This window comes from Papaver somniferum, chromosome 7, assembly GCF_003573695.1.
Source record: "Papaver somniferum cultivar HN1 chromosome 7, ASM357369v1, whole genome shotgun sequence".
Lineage (NCBI taxonomy): Eukaryota > Viridiplantae > Streptophyta > Magnoliopsida > Ranunculales > Papaveraceae > Papaver > Papaver somniferum.
The window spans coordinates 6,815,246-6,831,977 of record NC_039364.1 but is presented as its reverse complement, the minus strand read 5'-3'; the positions used below and the strand labels follow the sequence as shown (position 1 = coordinate 6,831,977).

The 16,732-nt window shown below is 35.2% G+C and overlaps 1 protein-coding gene across 1 annotated transcript; it reads right to left on the bottom strand.

The window, feature by feature from the left end:
- Positions 1-892: 892 nt before the first annotated feature.
- On the bottom strand, positions 893-2,148 carry LOC113300612 (1-aminocyclopropane-1-carboxylate synthase 7-like). Its single transcript, XM_026549819.1, has 3 exons — positions 2,128-2,148; positions 1,737-2,035; positions 893-1,634 (listed from the first exon to the last, which is right to left on the bottom strand). Exons 1-3 carry the CDS (start codon positions 2,146-2,148, stop codon positions 893-895), a joined length of 1,062 nt encoding a protein of 353 aa, XP_026405604.1.
- Between the last annotated feature and the right edge of the window lie 14,584 nt (positions 2,149-16,732).

Below are 16,732 nucleotides of genomic sequence, written 5' to 3'. Positions count from 1 at the left end.
GGAGTGATTGTCCACAGACTCCACACCTTTCTCAACAGAGGATTACAAGTTCAGCTGCCAAGACTCAAATTGGTCTTTGACTGTTAGTTTATGAGTCCAACCAATTTTCATTCTAGATGTGAAATAGTTCCAAATAGCTTCTGAAACTGAGCAGTTCAACAGGAGACGATTCACACTTTTTTCGTAACAAATGCATAAACAACATCACACTCTGAAATAACGCATCTCCTCTTAATGAGGTTGTCTGTCGTAGGAATGTCATTTTGCACCGCTAGCCACACCAAGTTTTGGTATGGCTATAGCTAGCAGTGGAGAAGGCCATTCCAATGCTTGGCACCATTGGCTACCAGCGACTTGGTTTGACTTTAATTGAACCATGAGATAGTCTTAAGCTTAAGCATTTTAATTGACCCATAAGCACTCTATGAATGAAGGGACCTAAGAAGCACAAGTGAATGAGGGATAAAACTCAAAGCTCCATTGATGACACAAAACAACTGGACCGGGATGAAGGAATTACTCATGATACAATAGGCAATAGCTCTACATGCATGGAACTGAATCAGTACTTACTGTTAGTCACCAATACATGCATGTACAAGTTTATCTGTTCGGATATTCCAAAAAGTTCCCCGTGCACAGTGCTGTGATATTGTAAAATTCACAAAACAAATTACAGAATGTATAATTTACTATTGAACCAATATATATCAATACAAACTCATATTTACTGAAAACATAGAAGAAAAAAAAATTAATCAATCAATCTTTCGTTCTTCTTATTTATTTGATAAGTTTCCATGAACTTATTAATTCTCTTCAGTACTACTTGTAATGTTTGATCACTCATATTAGCAAAACAAACTCTAAACCAACCAGGTTCATCACAGTGTCAAGATGAACCAGGAGATATATTTAACTTAACTTCATGCACTATTGAATTCCAAAGTATCAGTTCACTTTCTTTTGTTGCGCTCTTCAAATATGGACTTAAATTCATCCAACAAAATAATCCAGAATTTCCTTTTAAACACTCAATTCCATTTTTTCTTAGTCCATCAACAAGTAACCCGTGTCTTTTCTGCAATCTTTCTCTATTAATCTTAATATAGTTTCCGGTAAATTTTGTATCGGATAACATGGCAGCTAAATGTTTTTGTGTTTGTGATGACACTAAACTAAAACTTGACATTCTTCTTGCAGTTGTCATAACTTTATCATTGTATGAATAAATAGCTCCAACTCTAAACCCGGGTAACCCTAAATCTTTTGATAAACTATTAACAATATGAACCCTCTCCGCATCATTACAGTTTCGTCCTTCCAGTAGTTCTGCAACGCTTACGAATTCTTTTGAAGAAAATACTGACCCTGAGTATATTTCGTCTGATACAAGATCAATGTTCTTACGCGTAACAAAGTCGAGTATCTCTTTGAGTACTTGACGTTCCGTTGCTATACCTAGTGGGTTTGATGGGTTAGTAATTAGTAGTCCTTTAACTTTGATGTTCATTAATTCAGCTTCTTTGCATGCATCTTGTAATGCTTGTGGAGTAACTTGAAAGTTGTTCGAGCTGTTGCAATGAACCGAGACGACTTTTACTCCAGTTCTCCATCTTAAATCTCTATCGAATCTGTTAACAATAACAAAAAAATAAATATCGATTCATATATTTTTCAACATAACAAACATAGAATATTATATGGACAGATTAACAAGGTTAATTACTCATCACCCTGGATAGTATGGAGTTGGAACCAATAAAGCATCACCAGGGTTGGGTAAAATGAAAGTTAACAGTTCATTGGCAGCTGTTGCACCAGCAGTCAGAACAAATCTTTCAGGATCGAATGTCACTTTGTCTCCTCGGACTTTCCCCATGAAACTTGCCATTGCTTTTCTAAAACTTTTTAAACCATGATAGTCTTGAAATAGAGCATTCTCTCTAAAGCTTGACTTCCCACTAGTTTTCTTGGTTGTTGGTTTCTTTTCTGCACTTTTTTTCAGGTATTCTTCTAGTAAATCAAATGAAACCTGTTGAAAACGAAACATGCAACATTAGAAACTAGTCTCTATTAATGGAGAAGACGTGATTTTACGATAATTTATAGGTGATGAATTCTTACTTGATTTTCAGCTAAACCCATTTGAATAACACCAGAAGGATTAGTAATCTCATCATATGGGTTCTCATAATACGCTTTCCATCCAGCAAAATATGGAGAATCTTCTCCATGATCATCAGAGTTTGCAACTTTGATAACTCAACACTATTACTAGTAGTAGTAGAAACTTGTTGAATCTCAATAGTCATTTATAGTAATAGGAGAGCACAATGTTTTGCTTTAATAACTCAAAAATAAAAAGAGAGGCATAGTGAACAATTTAGTGCGATGATGATGAGAAAACTACAAGGGAAAGAGTCTATATATATATACTAAATGAAAGAAGTAAGAACTAAGCCCTTTTGCTTGGAAATGTTACAAATTTAGTTAATTTTTAGTTTCTACAAAGAACAACCAATGAGTGATGAGGAAAGACCCTTCGGAACATCCCCAGTGAAATGCCTAAAATGTAATTCATTTTGGAAATGTTTTTTTTCTTCCTTTTTTTCCTGATTATTGCTTGAACTTGACCCGTTGGTGTGCACTCCTAGTCTCCCATGTGTCATTTCTAGTAGAGTTTTGTCCTGAATGGATTTGGAAGACAAACTGGTAGTGGACCTAGTGATACTTCACTACAAGAAAAGTTGGATTAAGCGACCAGGCATTTTTGGTTGGAAAAGCCCATATTGAATCGCTCTAACCCTTAAAGCGACTTAATTTGGCTCTCGCTTTCGAGTTGTAAAAGATGGGTTTTCTACAAGTCTAGAGCAGCTAGGCAATCGCTTTGTAATCAAACAACTATCATATAACGTCTTTTTTATTAATTGCTTCATGGCTAGACAGACCTTCATAGAGCAAGCAAAATAATGATCGTTTTAAAGCTAGACCAACCAAAATACAACAAGTGAAACACTGATCGCTTCATAGATAGACCAACCATATTAGAACAAGTGAACCTGAAGTTTGGTTGCTTACATTTTTGAGCTACCAAACTTTTTGCCCGGAAGTATCTAGCCGATTTCGATTTAGATAATTCCCAAATTGAAATTAAAATGAAACTTACAATTAAAATTGATACTAAAACAAATTATGAACCAAATTAAAAACTGAGTCAAGTTTTATTATATCACGTAGATCAATTTACATCATTTCTTAAAAAAAAGACAATCTTTACACGAACGAAAAGATCAAAAATACTAACCAATCATTTCTTTAAAAAATGATGATTAGAATTTCCTTAATTTTTAAATAAAAGATGAACACTCCTTCGACTTTGTATCACCAAGCTCATGATAAGAGATTCATACTTCCATCATTCTTGTGTTTAAGTTCCTCTCTGATCATTCATCATTGGGATCTTGATGGAGTACTCATACTCTAATAACATCATGGAAGGAATCAAAAGCACCGTGAGGGATTAGGATGTAGCATGAAGGAAGTGATTCACATAATTATAATCAGGAGATAATGGATTCTCATCTATAAAGCCATCAAACCTCACAATGCACCTTCAAAAGTTCTCCATAACTAGCTAGCTCAAATCCTAATAAAGATTAACTCAATTAGAATTAACAGCACAATGACAACAATTATCTGGGAAACGAACGAAACCACTAAGGGAAAAAGTGGATAAATGTCTAGTATAGATACCACTGTCATCAATATGACCAACGTTAAGCTGAACTGAAGAATGGTCTTTTGCAGTAATAATTCTCTTTGTAGCAGAACTGCAAAACCATCGTACCAAAGAGGGCACTCTGCTCATTCTCCTGAAAGAAATTAAACACAATGTTAATGCTTTAGGTTCGTTTAACGAGATTATAGCACAAAAGTTTACTAATTTGGTAAAGAGCTTACATGGCCTACCAAGTGCAAAGAATCCAAATTACTGGGATTAACATCATTTCATCATTGGGGAAGCATCCTTCATCATAAGAAATTATTTCTTGGTTCATTTCGCCTTCAATTAACTGCATCCTACAAAGAGATATGAGTGATCGATGCATCTTCATCCAGCAGAAATTATTACTTCAGTACAAAAATTCCATACCCAGAGTCTCTTAAAATACATAACCTAAACAGACCTAAAAAGGAAAATCAATTGAGTACAGTAAAATTAAGCCCAAAATTAAAAAAAAATCAAAAGACAAGATACTTAGCAAATCCTTTGGGAGCATGTTATTCAACTCTAATTCGATTAAGAAACAATTATTAGAAAACGAACCAACTTCTACTTGTTCTTCTCCTCCTCTGTAATTCATCTTCCATTTTCTTCTGCCCTCTTTTCCACCTTCTTCTTCTCAATCCCCTTCTTTATATCCTCCTCCACTTGGTTCCCCTGTTTACACCAACAATTACAGAATCAGTACAAAAATTAGAAATCAAAAATTAAATTTCTATAATCAAAATCAACCAAATCAAAAGGAGGGAACCTCGTCAGAGCTGTCAATGTAAGAGTTTTTCACTGTCCTTAAGTATGATTTTGTTGCACCCCTCAACGTAATCTACATCAAAAAAACAGACATCAATTTCACTTAAATCTTCACTTCATCTCAACGTAATCTACATCAACAAAACAGGCATCAAACCCTTAATCTTTTGATTTTTTTGCACCCCTCAACGTAATCTACATCAACAAAACAGACATCAAACCCTTAAATCTTCACTTCATCTCAAGTTCACCTCAAACCCTTGTTTCTTGAAATCTTACAGACATTAATTCCCTAATTCCATTACAGATTCATCTTCTACAACATCAACGAGATCAGTTCTTCCCTCTTTTCTCGATCAGTAGTAGCATAAACATTGTCAGAATATGAAATAGATATCTTTTTAGATTAAGAGAGGTAGGGAATGATCTAGGTGTGTCTATTAGAGGTGGTGTTAATACGAGTACGTGATTTGATTCAGAACCAGAAGAACATGTAAATCCGATGATATAAATTAGGGTTTTGGGGATGAGTTCAAGATGAAGTAAAATAGAGAAATCAGTGATGAAATTAAGGGTTTCCACTTGAACTAAAGCTAGGGTTTGTGAGGATTCAGTATGAAATCGAAAAGAGAATCAGGGATTTGGGAAATCAGTGAATTAAGGTTCCGTGGAATTGTTCAAAGGAATATGTAGAAGATGAAATTGAGATTCGAAGCAATTGAAGCTAACGAAACTTGGGTTAAGGTTTTTTTTTCTGAGGGAGGGGAAGATGAGAGACGAGAGAAGTGAATGAAGATAAGTGAGAGAAAAAAAAATCGTTTTATCTAAAAGAATTTGAACGGATAAGATGTGGTAGGATGGGGTTATACGGATTGTGAAAATATTTGGACGGTATAGATTTAAGTAAAGAGTGTCATACGGATCAAGGCAAGTGTGTTTTCTTTGTGATTTCTCTTTGTGTTAATACGAACTCATGTTTTCGGTTTAATTATCAACCTTCGACATAAAAAAAATCCAGGAAAAATATTAATAAATTTAGCACATTGTTATCGACATTCTGATATAAAAAAATTCAAAAAATGTATAAGAATGAATTCGATAATTGGTATTTTCTTTGTGTTTTTGTGCTTTCTCTTTGTGCTTACGGTTTGAATTTCGACTATTCGCATTGGTCATGAAGTAATTTTGACAAGTCATATAGGTCATGAAGTATCTTTAGTTCACACTGGTAAACTCTATAAGAATGAGTACTCAGTCATTAGCCAACGCTCGTTCTTCTTTGCATAGCTCCTTCATCTTCTTAAACGTAGAGTATTGAATTGGTGAGAATACAGACAGAGAATTAGAGTTTCATACCCATCCACAAAAATCCAAACCCTGTAGATGCACAGAATGAATCCTAAACGGATTGCATAAATTAAGATTTTCTTTAGGATGTTGATACGGATTGCATAAATTAAGCGACGGTGTAGATTCGTTTTAGGACGCTCATACGGATTGAGAAGCTTGTGTGTTTCTCTTTCTGCTAGTTCAAACTCGTGTATTCGATTTTATTATCAACTTTCCATATGAAAAAAATCCAAAAAATATATCAATAAATTTAAGATATTATTATCGACCTTCAATTATAAAAAAAAATTCCAAACATATATGGGAATGAAACAGAAAAAATAAGAAAGTGTGTTTTCTTTGTGCTTTCTCTTTGTGCTTTTTTGTGCTTCCGGTTTGAATTTCGATTAGTCACATAGGTCATGAAGTAATTTTGACTAGTCAAACAGGTCATGAAGTAGCTTTAGTTCACACTGTTAGACTCAAGAATCATAAAAACTATGAACCAAGAAGCTCCGGCAGGATTCTGACTTCAAACTTAGCAGGATACATCATCGAAATCGATAAATATGAAGCTCAATGTCGATTCGAACTTCAAATGTGGTATAACGGCATACAAACTATGAACCACGAAGCTTCGGGAGGGTTCTGACTTCAAACTTAGCATGGTATATCATCAAAATCGATAAATATAAAGCTCGGTGTCGATCCAAACTTAAAATGTGGTATAACGGCATACAAACTATGAACCAAGAAGCTTCGGCGGGGTTCTGACTTCAAACATAGAAGAATACATCATTGAAATCGATAAATATGAAGCTCAGTGTCGATTCGAACTTCAATATGCGATATAGCGACAAACAAACTATGAACCACGAAGCTCTAGAAGGGTTCTGACTTCAAACTTAGCAGGATACATCATCGAAATCGATAAATATGAAGCTCAGTGTCGATTCAAACTTCAAATGTAGTCTAACGAGATACAAACTATGAACCGGGTATGGATACAACACCGGTTTCAATACCAACAGTTTTGTCGGTCGACCTCACTCACTTTCTCTTGGATTACGTCGGCTTCTCATGTTATTGATAATTTTAGCCGCATGTCCATACTGTTTAGTCAATTTCACCTGTTATATATTAACCTTATCCAACATCGCTCGCTCCACGCGATTTTCCTTGGATTCCATGGGTATAATTGTATTATTGCCTATTAGTTTGAAACGAATTTCACCCGTTATCAATCAATTTTGTTCAATAGTTACTCGATTTTTCTTGGATTCCATGGGTTTATATGGTTGACTATTAAGTCAACTCAGATATTCATTTAGTTCGCTTAACGTATCCGGGACCAAAAATTTCACCTTGGGCAAGCTGATTTCTATTTTTCACCGAGATGAGAACTGATGCGTTAATCGGCATAATTGACCAAGTTCCACAGATTTTTTGACCAAAGGAATTATCGATATAATTTTAAATTTTCAAGGTTCCGGTAAAGCTCCGAGGTATATTTCATGTTGTAGGATAGTTTTTTGGTTTCTTTTGTTTGTTTCTTTTTCCTCATTTGGAACCAGTTAAAACAATAGTAGCCAGAAAAATGACCTAGCGGACTAGAATCGGTTTCAAACGCAACCGATCCATCAACAGTTCAGTGGAAGTTTTGAAATTGAAAACCGAGGTATATACGGTTTGGTCAATGGTTTTGCCTAAAAACCGGACCGACAGGCCATTGTGCACCCCTAATAGTAAACTAAGATAACAACCATGATATGTATGACGCTAATCTTGACGCTAATCTAACCAATAAGAAACTAAAATGAGATCATGATCGGTTTCAAATGCCTACTTCCAAAACTGACTTCTCTTTTGAACTTGTGGTGGCCGCTTAAACTTGGTTGCTCAGAGAGATTGTACCAACCGATTCATTTTTTAGTTGCTAGGAGTCAGTGCCTCAAAGTGAATAGCTACCTGATCACTTTTCAAGCTGCTATAGATGACTTGAAAGAGTGATGTAGCGAGCAAACACATTCGGTCGTGGCTAGATATAGATGACACAGGTTTGTAGCCGCCAAACTTTATGACAGTTGCAACTTTGGATGCTTAAACCCTTAAAGTGACTAAAATTATGGGCTCTTGCTGGGATTTTGGTCGCTTAAACCAGGTTTTCTTGTAGTGCTTGCATATCCTTGGAAAACTTCCATACCATGATGTATGCCTCGTAGCTAATCCTGAACCCTAACTGGCATCAAATATAAAGTCAGGCAACATCAAGTAGACCCTAATTCTCAGTTGTTGGCCTTGAGGAAGTAACCTTAGATGGATGGATATTTATTACCGAGTATGAAGAATTTGAGCTTCCGATACAAAATGGGGCTAGGCTAGTGATGGGGAGTTGGTTCTCTAGGTTAGATATGCTGACTTTTTGCCTACTTTTCATGCTTTTCGAATAGGACAAGCCCGTCGTGATATGCCGAGAAATTTGTTTAAAATGATTCGACTCATGCCATTCTAGATTTATCCCGTAAATCCTTGCCATGGAGACTTCTGGTACATTGGGAAAAATGATTCATATTTCTCATAGTAAAATGGGAAGCTAATAGTGATACTACGCATTGGTGAAACAGTCTTCTGGATTTTATCTGTGCGCTAAAATATGTTGCCTCTTCCTACTGTTAGATTTCGATGATTTGTAGTAATATTTTGTTTTTATTTCAGTTTTCTCTTCTGTTTACCTCCTTTTCTGATTTGATTTTCTTTATGTAATAAAATGCTCTCCGCATAGTTTTCCCAAAAAAAAAAAAGAATGTAAGATTTCCATACGTTAATTGATCTCTCGAATAATATCCAAAGATTCCAAACTGAGTCTAGCATTATTTTACTGATGTTTTTAAAACCTATATATGTGGTTGTTGTAACCGTTATTCCATCTTATATAAGCTAACACAACCATTAGCTAGGTCCGTACCAGCAGGTCAAGTTCTCTCCTAAAACAGAAAACAGATTCAAACAGAAAAATAACCAACACATAGTCGAGGTCCTTGAGGAGGCTTCCGCTATAGCAGGAGCATATGAGAGCAGGGATATGAGGATATATCCACCTATCACGAGTATGGTGCTGAATATCATATTTTGCAAGATTATAAGTAGCATCAGTTGCTCGTTTCTTGGTAAATTTGAAATCAATCTCAGCTAAGGAAGATGCTGAAGTTCCAACCGTCCTCGATGAGTCTTCTTTTCTTCAAGGTATTCACAGCCTTTTCCCTTTAAGAATCTAGAGTCTAGACAGTAACACTTCGCAATCACTTTCAATCAATATCACATTATGATAGCATGGCCCATATTTCCGTCTTTCACGGTATTTAAATTTGTCTCATTCTCCAACAACTAAGAAGTCCACATCAAGGAAATATGGCGGTTGATATCTAGAATAAGGAAAACAGACCCATTTTAATCACTCTTACATGTCCGTTTTGGTTTTCGACATTTTAATGTTGGTCATAAGGTGGATTTTGGGTTGCACCGGTAGACTTCGATGGGTCTCAGACAAGATTCTGGTGGGTATTAGATATATTGGTTTGCAGGTAGCTTTTGGTCAGATCACAGAGCAGATTTTCATGGCATGCTAATAGGGATGGGGTTTACTAGGAAGGGTATCAAAATCCAAATAAGACAAGATAGAACCATAAAATCCGATCTCAGTCTTGTATGAATTTGAGTTTGGTCATTGCATGATAAATATGAGTTACCACCTGGATAAGATATTGGACGCAAATTTCAAATCAGAATCTACTCCAGATTTTGTATTTAATATTTCTAGGATATTATCAAATCCACTATCGGATAGTTAGTGACGTAGTAGCCTGGGAGCAAATAAAATTGCGAAATAATTCTTATCTAATTTCCAAACTACTGTTGTTATTATCAATGTAATAGGGGATGACTCGTACGGTAACAGCCCGGGATTTGGGAGGATAAAACACATAAGTTGTCAATTAAGAAGACAGAACAAACTTTAGCTAATTTTCAATATCCACCTATTTTCGGAAGTTATCGGCAATGAAAATCAAACATTTACTCTCTCCGATTCATTTAAGACAGCCATAGTGGGTTTAATAATATTGATGACTTTTCCGGAATACCATTTTGCAAACATGAATATTCATGTTCAATTGGCCGGAAGCATAAGCAGGCAACTGATAGATTACTTCAGTAATTGATGTTTATTGTTGGGTGCAATAATCAAAAATAAGAAAAAAATCAAATAAACAAAAGTTATTGATACTTAGCTCTTTATAATGGAAGTGATCGATTTGACGAAACGGATGAGCTCCCCATTCTCCGCAACAGAAACAAGGAAAAACTTTAGAAATACAGAGTGAGTCGCGTGTTCAACACGCTGCCCTTAAGACATTCGCGCCCGGTTACACTTAAGAGTGATGTTATAGCCCTCACAAGATGGATATCTCCAGGATAAAATACCGTACTACAACTACTACTAACATATGTAGTGGATGCTCAACTTGAGCTTGGCAACTGCGAGAAAACCTTAAGGAAAATCGCGAACGCTAATAATATATAATATTTTCTCTTGGGAGTCTCTCTAAAATAAATAGAGAATCCCCTTCCCCATAGTTTTTACAAAAGTAGTGAACTTCTTTATATAATGAAATAATACAACTTAAAAGATGAAATCCCCGATGTGGGACTAAAAAGCTTATATAGTCTCTTAAAACAACTAAAAAGTGGAAACTCCACGCTGTGGGACCAATAAGTTTTTCATTCACAAAAGAAAACAATAAATTATAATATTTGTTAAAACTTTAAAAATCATATTTTATTAATAGTTTTCCAACAATCCCCCACATGAATGAAAACCCAATAAAACACGAAAACACAGATATATCTTGGTGAATCAACAACCCAATCTCACGACCCGAAGTGACTGAACAGACAGACAGATCGTGCATGTTGAAATCATACTAGCCATTCCAACGTCATTTCTCTCGCACAACAGTATGTTGACCTCAGGGTCATACTATGGATTGCAAAAATCATATAGTATAGAGAGCTTTCATCTTTAGTTCCTCACAAGTGAGACTAAAGGTTCCTTTCACCCAAGTGAAAAAGCATGAACTAGTGAATCCTTAGTGACCCCTAGGTCCTAAGTTCCAGTAATACCAAAACCATAGAAAAGAAAATCACATAAAAAGCGCAGGAAATACCATTTTAGGAAGAGGTGTCCATGAGGTCTTGAACTTTGCTTAGTGAGATATTACCGGAATTACTTGCTAGAGACAGTGAACTATGTCTTGAACTGCTAGCGTTTGATGTAATTCGCGATAACGACCACGGATGATATCTCCAAGGTTGCTGCCAAGCTCATACCGTTTTGTCCAATTTGGCCCTGGACATATCATGTTTCTCATAATGCTCTAGAGAATCAAAACTCATATTCTCATAGGAAGCGGCCCCACTTCCTCATTCAGATAGGTGAATTTCCATAAAGAGTGTTACTGCTACACCCCATTCCAATCTTAAATTGAAACTATATAACTCATTAAGACTTCTTAAAAGTCATCCTTCACATGCAGTCACACTATCACGTCTACACCATAGGGAAGGGATAGAGAATTAAATTCTATGATAGGGTTTACCTTTACCCACCACAAATTAGTTGTTTCATTCGAAACCTTGATCTTGGGATCTCCAGTCAGCAAGGTTGAGTACCCTTCATGGCAAGTTTAATTTATAGCTCGAACTTTATCTAACGCAATACTCTCGAATTCCAAAATGAATTGAGCAATATATGTTTGTTTGGAATTCTTCCAAAAACAAACCTTTTTGCTAGAGTGAAAAGATATCCACTCGTAGACTTAGACTCCTCTGAGTCAACTATCCACTTTGCATCACAAAGTCCCTCAAGGACAACAATATACATTTCATAAATCAAACAAAAGGTAATTGAGTATTTTAGGTACCATAATACTCTACTAAGTGCATCTCACTGCTCTTGATCTGGACTACAAGTATATCAACTTAACTTGCTCACAATATAGGAAATGTCTGGACTCTTACAGTTCATTAAATTCATCTGACATCCTATAACTCTTGAGTATTCAAGTTAAGATACTCCATTACCCATATTTTTCTCGAGTCTACAAGAAGAATCATATGCATTACAAGCAGGCTTACACGCAGGGTTATAAGAAGACTTACAATCAGACTGATTGTATCTCTTAAGCACAAATTCGACATCATGAGAATGTATAAGAATATAAATGTTTGATTATCTTCTAATCCTCATCCCTAAGATTACATCAAAATGGCCTAAGTCTTTCAATTCAACGTCCTCATTCAGTGCATGTTTTTAGTGGAATTAATCACATCTATGTTTGTATCAAGTATAAGCATATCATCAACATACAAGCATACAATCACACAGGTATCCTTAACAAGTTACTTGTAAATATACTTGTCATATTAATTAACTTAAATCCACTACACATTATCACATGATCAAATTTTCCATGTCACTGTTTACGTGCTTATTTAAAAACCATACAAAGATTTGTTCAACTTACAAACTTTGTCTTCATAACCTTTCACTACAAAGTCCTCAGGTTGGTCTATGTAAATTTGTTTATCTAACTCACGGTTTTAGAAAAGCTGTCTTAACATCCATGTGATGTATCTCCAATTTGTTTATGGCAGCAATATCAATTAGCATCTTGACATAAGTAATTCTCGTCACAAGTGAATACGAATCAAGAAAATCTACACCTTCTTTTATTTTATATACTTTAGCTACCAACTTAGCCTAATATATTTTCACAGTTCCATCTACCTAACGTTTCCTCTTAAACAATCATTTACATCCCATAGTCAAGTCTGGTTCAGATAGACTGAGTCCATTTCACTAAATAAAGCTTCTTACCAGAATGGGGTTTCAGTAGATGTCAATGATTTTTTACAAGTCTGGGGCTTAGACTAAGCTAGGCATGTTATGAAGTCGACTTCGTAAGAAGTCTCAAGTCTAATTGTTTTACTTTTCTTAGGCTCAACCTCAACTTCATCTTCCTTTAAGATAAGTTCTGACTATTTGAAAATAAATCTAGGGGATCAACATCACATATCTAATGAGGTACGGGATTAAGAATAAGCACGTTCAAAGAGTTCAGCATCCCTAGATTCCGTAATAATATTCACACCAAAGTCAGAAAAATGAGAACAAACAACCAAAAATTTGTATGTACAAGTATACGACATACCCTATATGAAGACGCAATCAACATTTTTGGTTTCAATCTATTTCTTTTAGGAAGAGGAATTAAAATCTTAGTCAAACACCCCCACACTTTGACGCATTCATAAGAAGGTCATCTACCTTTCCATAAATCATATGGAGTTTCATCTGATCCTTCAAAGGGTACTCTATTCAGGATATACTAGTTAAGAGGACTGCCTCCCCCCGCAAGACCGCAGGTAATCCTGAACTAACCAACATGGCTATTTCATCTCCTTAAGGATACGGTTTTTATTTTCAAGGCTTCTAATTGGTTTTCAACTTCAAGTTTATACATCTTAAGGCTTCTAAGGCATCATCCTTATCCCTAAGCAAGTATACAAGATAGTACCTCGTACAATTATCTACGGAAGTTATAAACCATCTTTTACCACAGTGGTTTTGGGTTGAACTCATGTCAACTAGGCCTAACTGAATTAATTCTAAAGGCTTAGAATTACTCTGAACATTTGTGCTAAAAGGTTTTATAGCATATTTTTATTCTTCACAGATTTCACTTTTTTGTTCAAAATCCAAATTAGATTTGCGTACGCAGCCTATGCTAGCCAGTTAAGCATTTACTTGTAAGTTTACGGTTCCAAGTATACCACGTAAAACAATCAATCACACAAAGAAAGCATAAGAATCAACTATGCTCACTTCATCAGTTTTTCCGTTAAGCTTATATAGACCCAAAGTCCTATAACTCTTGCTTAAAAAATCACTGCCTAATTACAACAAGTTTTCCAGATTCAATTAAAATCTTAAATCTTTTACCATGTACAACAGAACAAGATACAAGATTCTTGCATATGTTCGGAACATGAAAACTTCATTCAATGTGAGAATATTAGAGATATGAGCTTCTGCTCGACCTTTTTCTTTTATGCAACCTCTGTCACAGATGAGTTATTCATAAAGAGTTTCTCGACATCCCTTATCCTCTGATAAGAGGTGAACATGTCTTTATTTCAACAAACGTGCTTAGTGGCTACAGAGTCCACCTACTTGTTTCTCACATTGGTTAATAAAATACTTCCAACATCATGCCACTGAACTCGTTCTAGTTTGTTTCAACTAAATTAACATTAACTTTCTACTTCTTAATGTTTTATATTGTCAACAATTTACTGCCGCGTGGCCAGGAATTTTACAAACATAACAATCACCCTTAATTAAAGTAATGCCGGATTCAGTTTTACGAAACATACCTTTCTTCTTAACACTACACTTAGAGTTGTTTGATGTTCTCTCCTTTGTCAGCTTTGGTAGACTTGTGTTCATCCACAGGCTCCTGGTAGCCATGTCCCTTTCCAATTTCATGTCATAATTTTCGTTTATACTTTGACCACGGACATGGTAATCTCCCAATTACCTAATACACCACATCTCACAAACCTTAGTTCCGAATCGGAAAATAAAATATGAGTTTTGAAGATAACATCTAGATCTAAAAACTTCGTTTGAATCACCATTTCAAAAAAACTCATGTTACCCCTTTAAAACTAATTTAGTTAACAACAAATATCTTCTCGTCAGAAATTTTCAGTAACGGTTCTCTGTTTTGTAAAATATCAAAAAAATACTTTTACAACTGCAAAAATTCCAAACTTTTATGTGGGAAACTATAAGGATGTCTACTACATTTGGCTAAAAGGGTTTGCCGAAATCCTTCTAGGTTAAGAGATAAACTCGAAACTCTACAGCTGACCAAAAATTCATTTTTTTGTTTTTCAATCCACAATTAACATCCATGATTCACAAACCAATCAACCCTTTGTGATTATTACAAAAAATAATGGCTTAAGATTGTTGGGTGCAATAATCAAAAACAAGAAAAAATCAAATAAGCAAAAGTTATTGATACTTAGCTCCTTTATAATGGAAGTGACCGATTTGACGAAACGGACGAGCTCCCCATTCTCCACAACAGCAACAAGGAAAAACTTTGGAAAAACAGAGTGTGTCACGTGTTCAACACGCTTCCCTTAAGACATTAGCGCCCGGCTACATTTAACAGTGATGATATAGCCCTCACAGGACAGATATCTCCAGGATAAAACACCCTACTACATCTACTACTAGCATATATAGTAGATGCTCAACTTGAGCTTGGCAACTCCGAAAAAACCCTTAAGGAAAATCGCGAACGCATAAGAAAACAATATAAAATATTTTCCCTTGGGGGTCTGTCTAAAAAAAAATAGAGAACCCCCTTCCCCATAATTTTTACAATAGTAGTGAATTTCTTTATATAATGGAATAATGCAACTTAAAAAAATGAACTCCCCGATGTGGGACTAAAAAGCTTATATAGTCTCTTAAAACAACTAAAAAGTGGAAACTCCACAGCGTGGGACTAATAAGTTTCTCATTCACAAAAGAAAACAATAAATTATAATTATTGTTAAAACTTTAAAAATCATATTTTTGTTAATCGTTTTCCAACATTTATTTCTGTTACGTTTATAGGTTTGATGTAATTCATGGTCATGGGAAATGTAAATCCATTAACTCTGTACGACTACTATCTTTTAAGTGCATCACACCACCAACCACCCTATCAGTCTATCAGATGGCCAACTCCAAATCATTGTGGTTATTCATGGACTTTACATTTATATTAAACAGATCGAGTTCAACTTATTTAATAGATACACACAGTTGCTATTGCAACTACCCATGAGTAATGACAGACATGTATAGAGCAAGACCCTTGATCTTTTTTCTTTAAAAATTTTTGGGACGCATATAAATTTGACATTTCCCAACTCTCTATGACCAACTACAGTCACTTGTATTAGAGGAGAAATGTTGTGGCAGCTTTTAGGTTTTCAGTCGACTTCCAGATGGTTTCCTGTACAGATGTCCTATTACCTCAAAAAGGAAATGGTGGCAATGTGTGTCTGGTCTGGTGGTAACATGTGTGTTTTAACTTAAACTTTCTGGAAGTCTTCTTCTTCATTTGAAAATTCATTTCTTTTCCAGAACTTTCCTACAATAGAAAGTAATCAAGATTAAAAACATCTCTTTTACATCTCTACCAAACATATAATAAAGATAGTCATAATTTCAGTCAATGATTCACGTTCTGAGTATTATAGTTTAGTTTTCAAGTGCTTTATGGATGTTCAGTCAAATTCAGGACACAAACATCTATACTGATATCATATTTTGCTGACGTTAACAATGCTAAGCACTTCCAAGACTCACCAAAGGTATCTAGCTGCATTTGGTATGATTTAATTAATTTATTAATACATTCCGGAAGAAGAGAAAAAAGAAGTACCATGACGAATGGTTAGAAATTTGGATGACCAAGATTGTTCTGTGCACCAATAGTGAAGTAGATATCAGCGACCAAATAACCGAAAAGATAATATTTATAATTAGGGATCATATAATAAATGGATTCTAGCATACTTCGGCACAATATTTAACCATTTTCAAACACTGCCTATGCAGTGTTCAGGCAAAGCGTCGTATAGCCAGCATGATCAATATGCAAGTTAGCAGTTAATTACAAAGCAAAAAGAATGATACAATGTCTAGAAGCCAACTGCACTTCAAATTAAACATTAAAA

Bases quoted from the DNA above. Each gene is read 5' to 3' on its own strand.
- LOC113300612 (XM_026549819.1), bottom strand. From the start codon at position 2,148: ATGGGTTTAGCTGAAAATCAA. The intron at 2,036-2,127 runs GTAAGAATTCAT...CGTTTTCAACAG, and splicing joins TGGGTTTAGCTGAAAATCAA to GTTTCATTTGATTTACTAGA. The intron at 1,635-1,736 runs GTGATGAGTAAT...TATTGTTAACAG, and splicing joins CCAACTCCATACTATCCAGG to ATTCGATAGAGATTTAAGAT.